Here is a 12,498-nt window from a genome sequence, read left to right as displayed (position 1 = left end):
ACGCGTTGCCGGCGTAGAGGGGTTCAGGTAGGTTACCGGCTAAAACCGGGGAACCCCCGAGGCCCCCGGAGCCGCCCCCAGTGCCCGACTTGGTTCCCGGGAGGCCTTCGTGGAGCGAGGCCAAGGGGTAGGGGGTCTCCGGCCCCGGCCAGGGCTCGGGGTCCCCCTTGGCGCCGTTGAGGAAGGCGGCGTCGCCGTAGCCGCCCAGGGTGGGGCGCTCGTAAGGCGAGTCCAGGACCCCCGAGTACTTCTCTGCGTAGCGCTTGAGGAGATTGGAGGCAGTGAGGGCAGAGATGTCGTCGTGTGCCCAAGCATAGTGGCAGCGCTGGCGACCCCCGGGGGGCAACTCCAGCTTGTGGGCCGGCGACGGGGTGGTGGAGGAGACGTCCAGGTGCTGCTCTGGCCACTGGTTGAGGGGCTGGGCGTGTTCCGGTGTCCAGTGCATCTTCGACAGAGCTTCAGGCGAGAGAGAGAAGAGTCTAGTGAGACCCTGCAGAGCCTCTGAGAGCCCGTCGACTGCCAGCCACAGGCCGACCTTCTTAAACCTTAGCTTGGGACAGGCTGGTTTTCCTGCATCCACCCACACCGTTCCACCCTCCCTAGGCCGTCTTCTGGCACCAAAAACACCATATTTGACTTGCCCCTCATGTCCTACAATTAAGTTATCTGAAAATACTTTCCGCAGATCCAAGATGGATCTGAAAATGACATGTTTGGCCCTAACTTCACCTTCTAGGTAACGACTATTGTTTTGTCCTGGCCCCTCTAGCCCTGCCCTCTAGGACACATGGTCCTTACTTTTAGACCTGTTGTAGTGAAGGGTCAGACAATGGGTAGTCCCCCCTTCCCCCACCCCCAGCCCTGGGAATAGTCAAACCCAGGTGGGGCTTATTCAGTAACAGATATTTGCTGCACACCCACCATGTGCTAGGCACTACAGAGGCACTGGGGTTGTGTAAAGGCCCCTGGCCTAGCGGTAGCCCAGCAGTCTGATAGTCGTAAGTGCTCTGTTCACCTTAGCCTTCCCTGAGGCTCCAGGGGCTCCCTTTGGGCCTGAAGTGAGGGATGCCCGTGTCAGTGGCAGCACCATATCGGCCCTGGGAAACCCCAGAGGCTGACCCAGAAGCATTCACTTCCTTTCTACTTGGTTTCTTTTAGTCTCTACCTGATGAAGTTAGAGCACCTGCGTTCCAGACCCAATTCTGCCCATGACGATTGCATGCAAAGAGCAGGTACTGACACCGGCCTCGTTCACAGAATGTTACACCACAGTACAAAAAGTTTGTTTAGAAAAGACATATATGTCTTCTAGAGAAGATGGGACAAAGTTAGTTCACAGCAGTGCGAAGTTAGTGCACATAATAGAAAGTGGGTCACAAATTTGTCTCGGAGCTTCCCAGGAACCAAATAACTCATCTTGCAAAGTAAAAAAAAAAAAAACAAAACACTGTCATACTCAAAAGAAGCAAAAATGTTCCTGGCATTGAGATCATGGAACTTTTTTTCATGGACCTCAGGAAGCCGACCTGTGAGATGTAATAAAAGTGGCCTCTTCAGTGGCCGTGCTGTAAACACGGCAGAAGTGTTAACACGGCCGTTTTGTCCGCTGTCCCTCAGCACCAGTCCAGGCGTGGGCCACACTGGTAAAAGGGATCCAAGGCCTGGGGAACAGCACTCGCCAGGCATATGGTTCCAACTGGGTGGCCTGATCCGAGGATAACATCTCAAAGACTAAATGGGCCCATGACATGCCAGAGAAGATTTTTGCTGCTGATGATTTTTCAAACCTAAGCTTTTGATAAGACAAGTTAACCTTACAGGTTCAATATTCTTTCTTCAACAAAATTTTATCGAGGGACTTCCCTGGTGGCACAGTGGTTAAGAATCTGCCTGCCAATGCAGGGGACACAGGTTTGAGCCCTGGTCCGGGAAGATCCCACATGCCACGGAGAAACTAAGCCTGCGCGCCACAACTACTGAGCCTGCATGCCACAACTACTGGAGCCCGCGCGCCCTAGAGGCCATGCTCCGCAACAAGAGAAGCCACCGCAATGAGAAGCCCATGCACTACAACGAAGAGTAGCCCCCACTCGCCGTAACTAGAGAAAGCCTGCGCGCAGCAACGAAGACCCAGTGCAGCCATAAATAAATAAATAAAATTAAAAAAAATTTTTTTTTTATTGATCACATACTAAGAGCTGCGCTGGGCATGGGGGCAGGTTGAAAGGTGAATATGATGGTTCAACCAGGTGGAGGAGACAGACAACATCCTTTATGAGGTGGGAAAAGAGAGGTGTGTGCCCAGAGCTCTAGGGCTCGGGGGAATGTGCCATGCCTGGTTGAGAAGGCCTCACCAGGGAGGAGTATCTTTGCTGGACCTTGAAGGGTGAGAGACCAAAACTGACCAGACCGGCTAGAGGGTTCCAGCCGCTTCAGAGATGCAGGGCACAGTACATTGAGAAAGCCAGGGCTGGAATAGTTCATATGCCCTCTTCCCTCCTTCAAGGTGCCTTACTGCCCCCTTCTGGAAAATCGTCATAGTAAGTCTACAAATCTACCAAGTCTACGATGTGAACTGTGCCCCTTTAGAAGTAGGGCTCCTGGGCAGTGCACAACCTACGTAACCTATACGCTGTAAGCCTAGAGGGAGCACCAAGAGCTGTTGGGTCCCTGGAGCCTTGCAAGTGGGTATATGTGGGGGGAGTGGTAGAAGAAGAGGCTGAAAGTAATCAGACCGCTTCTCACGCTCTCCACAGTTGCCCTTACTTGCAGCAGCCTGACTGTATCACCTCTTATGGCTGTAACCTTATGTCACTGGGTGAGGACAGTCTTTGAAAATAAAACTATTTACTCTCATCCCCGCTGCCCTAGGGAAGGCATGAGCCACGGATACTAAATCTTTAATAGAGGAGTTCTTAGATTTGTTTCGCCTCCATCTGAGAGTTGATCCTGGCCACCAATGGCAAGAGAGCAGAGCAGAGACAGCAGAACTGAGGGTGAGGTCTGAGGGATGCAGATATGCAGCTCCTACTGAGGGGTCTCCGAAGAACAGAGGCTTTACCTATTGTCAAACGGGTAATGTCCTGGGATATCAGAAATCCCAAGTGGTTCTGCTTGCAGGGTCATATGTGGTAACATCAGAGTCATACAAATGCAAAAATTGTGTTATGATGTAGCCCCCCAAACCTGTTTTTTTTTTTTAATTCACTATTATCTGTGAATATAGATAGGGAGCTTTGGCTCCTTAATATAGGGAAAAGAGATTTGAATGTGATGAGAGCACTTTCCCTGAACTTATTAAAGTGGGCATGCTGGGGGAAAAGGGTGGCCCCTCCCAGAAGGACATACATAGACACAGCAAGGAAGGCTCTGGGTGTGGACTTGTTCACACACATCTCCCTCGCCCACTGCCAGATCCGCTGCTCCTCCTTGTGGCTGTCCTGCAGTGTCCTCCCTGCCCCTCAGCCGGCTCCTGCCCTGGCCTGCAGCAGTCTTCACTCTGGTCCCCACTCTCCAGACCAAGCAAGCACTCAGGCCCTGGTCCGCATCGAACCACTCCACCTCAGGCATTGTGGACTCCAGGAACCCACTACCTCTGGCCCTCCAAGCCTGTCCTCCCAGCTCCACACCCGTGTGTCTCATCTGCTCCGGGCTTAGCCCCTTGCAGGCTCTCCTAGCCCCTGCCCAAAGGGGCCCTTGTCCACCACAGCTCATCCCACCCACTTTGAGATTGTCTCTACCCTCAGTCCCCTCAGATACTGGCCTTCTGCCTCAGGCCGTTCTCTTCCGTTTTCGCCAGGGGCACGTCTCCCTCACCTCTGGCCTTCTATCTTCACCTTTATCTCCATCTGCATCCATTTTGCAGGCCAGGCGGCCTGAGGGTCCCTCCACCTCAACCCATGACCCCATCTGGCCCAGGCTGGGACCTTGCCCCATGAATGAACTGTTCTTCCCCACTACCATGGCCTGGCTTCATCCCCACAGCAAGCTTAATTCTTTCCCATTTTCAAAAAGACTTCCTTTACCCTAAGTCCCCTACTAACTACCAGCCCATCTCTCTTGCCCTTCTCCTTCATTCTTCCCTCAAGCATCACTCCCTGCCTGCAGTGATAGCAGGGTAGAGCACGCTGTGTCCCTGCCCTCACCCTCAGGCCAGTTACAGCCCTCTCCTCTCCCATGGGGAGGTGGGGCCTGCTAGTCAGGAGCTGGAGGGATCTCCCCTGGAGAGGGACCCCACCTCCTTCCCAGGTTCATAGGGCACACTGCAGTCCCTACATCAGCTGAGCTACACATGATGGAAGGCCTGGGGGACTAGGGGAAGGTATGGGTTTTGAATCAGGTTCAAACACTTATGATGTGAGCCTGAGCACGCCGCCCAACCTCACTGAAGCTCAATTTCTCCACCTGTTAAAGGGCATGACGTATGCCTTGCAGAATGGCCATGAGGATTTAAAAAGATAACAAGTACACAGTCCAGCGTCGGATATAAAGTAGAATGACAAATGGTACAATTAGGAACCTGAGCAGTGGCCCAACCTTGCTGAGTGAATCCGAACAAGTCACTTCCCCTTGGGGTTGGGGGAACGTGAAGAATGTTCCAGCTCTGATATGACAGACTGGTCCTTATGCCATTTCCTCTCTGTCCCCACTGGGGGCAGAGCCAGCCCCTTCTCCGTGCTTTATGCACTGTCTTGTGTAGCCCTCACAACAGCCCAATGAGAAATACTATTGTCATCATCCCCATTTGGCAGATGAAGAAACTGAGGTACAGAGATGAATACATCCCTAAGGTCACACAGCTGCTACCCAGGGGAGCAGGATTCAGACCCCAGCAGTCTAACTGCAGGGCCCAGGCCCTGACCTCTTGGCTGCACTACCTCCCTGGTCTAGCCCTTGGTACTCACGGCAAGAGAAGAGCCTGAGGCCATGACACAGCCTCCACCGAGGCTCCTTTCCTTGGCCCTAAGGAAAGGACCCATGACACAGCCTCCACCAAGGCTCCTTTCCTTGGCCCTAAGGAAACGTGTTTCGGTGCTTGCCCGGGAATGTGGCTATGCTTCAAGTGCTGTATGCTTACCCTTCAAAGCTGCAGTTGGAAGCATCTCCCCCTGGGGGATCCCAAGTTAACTGTGCCCCACATGCAGAAGAATACGTGCCCTCTCACTGCAAAACAGCCCGAGTAGATCTGTCCCTTTCACCCGCAACCTTGCCATCTGAGAAGCACTCACACCCCTAGGCTGGGCAGACAGTTCCTTATTTGGGTGTGTGGGCTTCGCTGGGGGTGGCTGGGACTCTGTGGAGAAAACGCCACTTTTTGAAACTGCACCCTTTGGGGAGCAAAGGAGGTCAGGCTCCTGAAGCAACTCTTTCCCTGCAGACCCTTGGAGGCTGGAACTCCATTTGACTCCACACACACAGTGCAGTCCTTCAAACTCATAGGTGGTCAGTAAGTAGTAACAAAGAATTGCTGGATGGAGGGGGAGGAAAGAATTCTATAAAACCCTCCCCTCACTTGTAGGAAGTCTTCCAGGATCAAAGAGGGAAGTGATTGGGCCTTGACAAATGGCCAAGGCACTCAATGCACTGATTTCAGTCCTCGTGGGCCTCTCCGATCCCCGTGGACCAGGCCCAGGACACTCCCGTGCATCAGTGTGATTTACGATAAGAGATATATACGGGTGGGCCCGAACGAACTTTTTGGCCAGCCCAGTATTTAGTCTTCATCCTCTGTTCCTGACTCACAGCTCCCCAGACCCTTGGAATTTCCTAAGCATAAGAGTGACGGGAGCATCTTTCATTATAATATTTGCTCTCTTGTCCGAGTTCCTGAAATAGCTTCAGAGCAATAAAGATTAAATCGGTCTCCTGTGATTCCTAACATGTCCCTTTCAACCACACCTGAGTTTACGTTAATGAGGTGATTTTTGGAAAGCTCCTAGGAAACCTAAAGATGAAGCCTGCTCGCAAGGGGAAGCAGCCATGATTAGAGGGTCGGAACTTTCAGCGCCTCCCACCCCACCTTCCAGGGAAAGGAGAGGCGCTGGAGATGGAGCTCCGTCGCCAGTGGCCAACGGCTTAATCGCTGTTGGCTGTGTAAGAGGCCTCCACAAAAACCCCAGAGGACGGGGTTGGGAGAGCTTCTGGGTTGGTGAACACGTGGAGGTGCTGGGAGGGTGGCTGCTGGGAAAGGGCAAGGAAGCTCCATGCATCTTCCCATATACCTGCCTTATGCATCTCTTCCATCCCGCTGTTACTGACTTAAATCCTTTTATAATAAACCAGTAATCTAGTAAGTAAACTGGTTTCTTGAGCTCCATGAGCAACTCTAGCAAATGAATCGAACTGCAGGAGGGGGTCGTGGGAACCTCTGATTTACACCCCACACTGGTCAGAAGCACAGATAACAGCCCAGACTCATGATTGGCATCTGAAGGGGGCAGTCTTGTAGGACTGGGCCCTTAACCCGTGGGAGCTGCCGCTACCTCCAGTAGATTGTGTCAGAATTGAGTTAAATACGTAGGACACCCAGCTGGTGTCCCAGAACTGGCTGGTGTGTGGAAAACCCACAGGTCTGGTGTTGGAAGTGAAGCAGTGTGAGAGAAAGGGGAACACACAGGAGGCGTGTTTCTCCCTCACACACGCCTCCACCCTCATTCTGACATCAGGAGGCAGCAGACACCCTGAGCTGTCCCTATGTGACCACGGGCAAGACACCTAACCTCTCCAAGCCTCACTTTCTTCAGCTGTCAAATGAGATGCTGTAGATGATGGACAACAAACTTGCTCTCACTAGAAACCCTTTAAATGAGTTTTATACAGGCTGAGGTGGGAAGGGACCCCAACCATGCAGTGTCAACACCCACCTCCGACTCCGTAAGGGGGCCCCTAACACGCCTCCCCATCTCACAGAAGTTCTCTGGTTCAGAATTCCCTGACCCACAGGGCTGGGGGCGGGGCAGGAAGGAGGGGCAGCTGTGTGGTGGCTCCAGTCCTGGGTGGAGAAGGGCCGATGTCACCCTCCCGGGCCAAGCTCCTCGGGCTCTATTATCTCAGCCTGGGACAAAGGGGCTGGAGTGGAGAATCCCATTGTTGGGCCTCGTATGGAAATCTCATTAATCTATTCACCAAGGCTCCCACAGGCCTTTTGTCCCAGGCTTTTTGTCTCTCGCTCACAACTGATGCCCCGGGGGTCTCTGGCTGCCTGGCAGAGCTTGAAGGGGACAGTTCCCCCATCCACTGGGCCCTGCCCCCTCGTGCCAACCCCCAGTTACTGCAAGAGGGGAGGAGAGGGAGGGCACCCGGGAGCCTCTGGAGGACAGGACAGGTCACCTGCCTCAGGCCTTGCACCCACCGTCTAGGAAGCTGTTCCCCCAGCGCAGCTGAACCCCCAGCACCCCGCCCTAGACACAGGGCCTAGCATGGGTCGGGCTCAGTAAGTGTTTAGGGGATGAACCAGAAGAGGCCAGAGAGGCAGCTACAAAACTCTGAGCCACAAGGGCGGCAGCCCAATTTCTTCAGGTTCACTGTCTTGTTTCCGTCCAGCCAGCAAACACTTTCATATACCTTCAGAGTGCCAGCCACTGAGCAACAGCTGTCACAGGGGCAAAACCGGATCCAGCCCTTCCTTCCAACTCTACCATCTCACAGGGAAGATGAGGTGAAAGTGGTTATGGCCATAGGAAAGAAAAGAAGAGAAAAGAAAGGAAAGGAAGAGGGATGGAGAGAAAGAAAAAGAAAGAAAGAAGGGAAGGAAGAGAAGGAAAGAGCAGGAAAGAATGAAAGAGCAAGAAAGAAAAGAAAAGAATTAACACTGGCAGTTGGGAGGCTGTGAAGCCTATTTTCGGTGGGGAATCAGAGCGGCACCTAAAATGGGTCTCTGCAGACAGAAAGCACTGGGGCGTGTTCGCCGCTGAGCTGAGCAGGGAGTGCTGGCATATCCGTGTCATCACTCACCACCCAACACCCCACCTAAGTAGATAGTATTTACAGGTGATAAAACTGAGTCCCAGGGAGGAGGTCCTGCTTGCGCAAGGTCAGAAAGAGGGCCTCCTCCTTCTGGCCAGTGTTTTCGCACCTCCACAGGCTCCGATAAGGCAAGGATACAAATGGGGGAGCAGACCCCGGAGGGGAGCAGGGGTCCACCCAGCAGATCTCAACACTCTCCTCCCTGTCCCTAAACTCACTCCTTGGCTGGAAAAATGGTGGAGAACTGGAGCTGGGGAAGGGGGAAAGGAGAGCCATAGGGAGATGAGGAAGGGGTCACGTGCCAGGAGGTGGGAATGGTCGGAGCCAAAAGACACCTGGGAAACGGCCCTGCTCGGTCCAGCCTACAGGGCTTTGCTCACCCAGGTCTACTCACTGGAAAGCTCTCCCTGTGCCAACTAGCTGGTTCCCATCTTTCCAGGCCCACGGCAGGTCCTTCCTCCTTCACGCATCCTCCTTGGCCACTCCAGCCCTAACTGACCCCTTGCCTTTCGGGGAGAGCTGGAGGAAGCCCCTCCTGGCAGTAAGAACACAGGCTGTTCTTCCTCTTGCGCCCGGACCCCGTCCCCTTTCGATGCCCAGGGACCGTGTTCCCTCAAGTCTCCCCTCTCCTGCATGACCAGCTTCCCCCTCTACTGGGTCGTCCTCATCAGCCCACCAACATGCTGCCCCTTCTCCCATCTTGGGGTCGGGGGAGCCCCAGAGGACCTCCTGATCCCCTTCCAACTGCATCCTATTGCACTCTGCCTGCTTTTTACCAAAATCAAAAACAAAACAAAAACAAGAAAGAGTTTAAAAGATGCCTATGCTACAAGTTCTGATTCCTCCCCTCCCGTTCTCTCTTGACCGCCCTCCACCCAGGCTTTCACACCCAGCGTTCCAGCTGTCTGCGTGTGTGTTGTTAAGTCTGACCGTCAGTCAGACGGCCAGTCCTCAGCTCAGCGGCGTTGGACTCAGCCGATCCCCCCTCCTTCCTGAAGCTTCTTCACTGGGCGCCCCGCCCCCTCTCCTCCTCCACCTCTTTCAGACCCTCCTTTCACCCCTCCCCTCTGAGCCTTGCTGAGCCCAGGGCTCAGTCCTTGGAGACTTCTCTCCACATTAATTCCTTGGAGACCCCACCCAGGCTCACGGCCTTGACCATCGATCGGCTGTGCACTGAGGATTCTCCAGCCTAGCTCCCCGCCATGCACACCCCACTGGCATAGTCAACCTTCTTCCTGACCCCTCCCCGCTTAAATGTTTAATGGACACAATTAACGTGTCCAAAAATCAAACTTCTGACTTTCTCACCCAGCCCCGACCTACCCACCACCCACTACTCACACCCTGGGTCTTCCCCACCTCAGGAAATGGCAGCCTCATCCCTTCTAGGTGCTCAGGCCAGAAACCTTGGGGTCACTTCTAACTTCTCTCTTTCACACCTCAGACCAGCAAGTCAGACTGGCCCCGGCTTCTAAATCTATCCAAACTGCAGCCACTTCTCACCACTCCGGCGACATCTCTGACCCAAAGGACGGCAGCGGCCTCCCATTCTCCCCTCCCCATGTCCACTCTTGTGCCCCACTCTCCAGTCGCAACGCAGTAGCCACAGGACCTTTGAAAACATGTCTGAGCGTGTCATTCTTCTGCCCAGAAGCTCCCAGAGGCTCCTATCTCACTGGGAAGAAAAGCCAGAGTCCTCCTAGTAGCCGACCTCATCCCACCCATCTGCTTCCCCTCCCCTCCAGGCCTCCCCTCCAGTCACACTGGCTTCCTCACTGCTCCCCGCACACTGGCTTTGCTACCGCCTCAGAGGCCCTGGCCTTGCTGCACTCTGTACCTGAAACACTCCTTCCCCAGACCTCTGCACAGCTCACACCTTCACTCACTCCAGGCCTCTGTTCAACTGTCACCTCATCAGACCCTGACCCCCCAACCTGATGTCCTCTGTAGCACTCATCATAATCTGACCTACTTGTTGCTTTATCTTCTTGTACCGCTGGAAAGTTACATGAAAGTAGGTACTTGGTTTTGTTCACTGTCTTATCCCAAGCACCTAGGACAGTACCTAGTGCACAGTAAGTTCTTCATAGACTCTGTAGAGTGGACGGATGGATGGATGGATGGGCAAGGAGGCTTGAAAGTGCTTCTGTTTCCAAATAAAGAAAAAAATCCAGGTGACTAAATCTGAGCCCACGTGAGCTGTTGAGGGCGGCAAGAGGCAAGGCCAGGGAATTACTTCAGGAGCGGACGGGGAGGGATTGCCTGGAAGGGGAATCCGTGTCTGTGAACACCAGAGGAAATACCCAGCCCTGATCTGGCTGGAGCCGAAGGACACTCAGCCTCCCAGGGACCCCACCTGGCCTTTTTTTTTTTCTTTTTCCCCAAAAAATCTTCCTCCTCCTCTCTTCCCCCAGCCAGGCCTCTGGGAGAGGACAAAAGGGGCAATGGAATTCCCATCAAAGGCCACCGGACACATGGTAAAGAGATCAGGGCCCTTGGGATCCTGCTTCCTCAAGGTAGTAAGGCCTCCCCGCCAGTCTGGCTCCTCTCTGGGATGGGGGTGGCAGGGGGCGTGGGGTGTGCTCTGGCCCTGGACTCCTCATATGTCAAATGCCAAACAGCAGGAGGCTGGCCAAGCAGCCCCCATCTGGGCTGTGTGTGTGCACACACGCTGGGGGGAGGGGAGAGTGCAGAAATCCCTGCTTGTGTCCGCGGTCAGGGCCACAGACAAGCTGTGACCATCTGTTGTCGTCTTGAGAGGCCAGGCCAGGGGCCGAGCACCCTTGAGGATAAACCTTTCCTTTCTCCCAGCCTTCTAGTGTTTGCAGAGAACTTGAATAATTACCATTCAGTTTCATCCTCAGGACTTCCCTGATAGATAAACATATTCTCCCCATTTTACAGAAGAGGAAATGGAGGCTCAGAGAAGGGGGAGTGATTCTCCCAAGGCCACAACAGCTAGTAAGAGGGGAAGCTGAGATTCTCAGCCCATGCTGCCAGCCCCTCCCTATCTCAGCCTTGGCCAAGGTGCCTGGGTGCCAAACACAGGGCCCCCTCAGGGCGAGGCTCTCAGGCACAGCTCCAGCCCAAGCCTGCTCCCTATCCCCTCTTCCAGGAAGCCTTCTAGGACTGACACCCCCAAGGAAGTTCTAAGACGCTTCAAAGTCTAGCGCTCTATACAGCCACTCCTTTCCCACCCTGGGCTGTTGGTCTGTCCCTGGGTATTGGGCCCCCTCACCGGCCAGGACCTCTTAAGGGCCGCTCGGTCACCCACCCGCACTGGGGCTGGGGTGCTCTGACAGACTGGGGAGGGGGCACCGCACGCTGCGAAGAACCCCACCTAAGGTCACACAGGCAGGAAGGGATCTGCGCCCAAGAGCCTGGCTTCCACCTCTGAACACAGCCTCTAATCCTGTGCAGCCCACATCGCAGCTGCCACAGGGAGCGCTTTAAATTCACTACAATGTACTAATTATTTAAAATTAAATCACTTATAATTACCTATTAATTATTTAAAAATAAAAAATGTATTGTTGAAGTGAAATTCAATTAAAGGAATTTCCTCGACAGCACTAGCCACACTGCAAGCTCTCACTGGCCACATGCGGTAGTGGCACCTGCACGGTCAGCGCGGACACAGAGCATCCCCATCACCGCAGGAAGTTCCATGGGAGCTGTGCTGCTCTCATCCCAGCCAGGACTTGCTTCTGCAGCCGGGGTGCTTCCCACTACAGCTGGAGCCTCCGCTGCTTTCTCTTGAACTTGAACGGAGTCTCACTTCTTAGGGTCTCCAGGTAAGACATCCCTAGGACTCGGATTCCGTTCCTCAGGACTCCAGCTTCCCCAGGAGCCAGGGAGGGAGGGCAGATGAGCTGAACCCACCACCCCGCCAGCCCAGCCTGTCCCGCCTGCCACCGGCAGAGGAGGGGCAGGCTGAAGAGGAGAGGACAGTAGGACAGGGCAGTTTGTCATCTGGCCCTCCAGGCTCTGCCTCCTTCCCTCCCCCATCAGCTGCTTAACACCCATCCCCCCTCGCCTACCATCCTCATCCTCATTAAATCCCATGGACAGATGGGGGCCGGCAGGGAAAAACGTGATCACTGTGAAAGCACTCTTCAGTGCAACAGAGTCTGGGGGTCACAGCTGTGTCCCCTGAGGTCTGGCCAGTCCTTCATGCCCGCCCTTGTGTCAGCAGTGAGAGAAGGGGGGGTACTTAGGAATCTTAGGGGGAGATTTAGGAATCTGTAGATGCTGGATTATTCTAGCAGACACAACCCCAGTTAAAAATGCAGTCAGTCATGTGGTCACTCATCCATCCATCCATTCAGCGCACATTGAATAAGTCCCACCACGTCAAGAGGTAATAAGAGGATGTAAAGATGGACAGGTGGGCTCCCTAACCAGCTTGACCAGGTAGGGACGTGGCTTATTCTGGACTTAATCCTCGTTGCAGGCTAGATGAAGATCCTTTGTCTCTGCCCAGTGGTCTGAGCAGGATGGACAGCCCCCCCCCAAACCCCCCCCAAACAGGCG

At 54.1% G+C, this 12,498-nt stretch overlaps 1 protein-coding gene and 1 pseudogene across 1 annotated transcript in view; one reads left to right on the top strand and one right to left on the bottom strand.

Annotated features, from left to right (window-relative positions):
• FIGNL2 (fidgetin like 2) overlaps positions 1-1,922 on the bottom strand; it is a 3,390-nt gene extending 1,468 nt beyond the window's left edge. Inside the window, 1 exon segment of the mRNA XM_024736411.1 lies at positions 3-1,922. Coding sequence (XP_024592179.1) covers positions 3-445 — 443 coding nt within the window. The 5' untranslated portion in view covers positions 446-1,922.
• The window catches only part of LOC112393989 (uncharacterized protein C10orf143-like), a 53,123-nt pseudogene continuing 41,833 nt past the window's right edge, over positions 1,209-12,498 (top strand).

Source organism: Neophocaena asiaeorientalis, unplaced genomic scaffold (genome assembly GCF_003031525.2).
Source record: "Neophocaena asiaeorientalis asiaeorientalis breed wild unplaced genomic scaffold, Neophocaena_asiaeorientalis_V1.1 scaffold134, whole genome shotgun sequence".
Classification (NCBI taxonomy): Eukaryota; Metazoa; Chordata; class Mammalia; order Artiodactyla; family Phocoenidae; genus Neophocaena; species Neophocaena asiaeorientalis.
The sequence above is the reverse complement of the archived record's forward strand: the minus strand, read 5'-3'. Positions and strand labels throughout refer to the sequence as shown.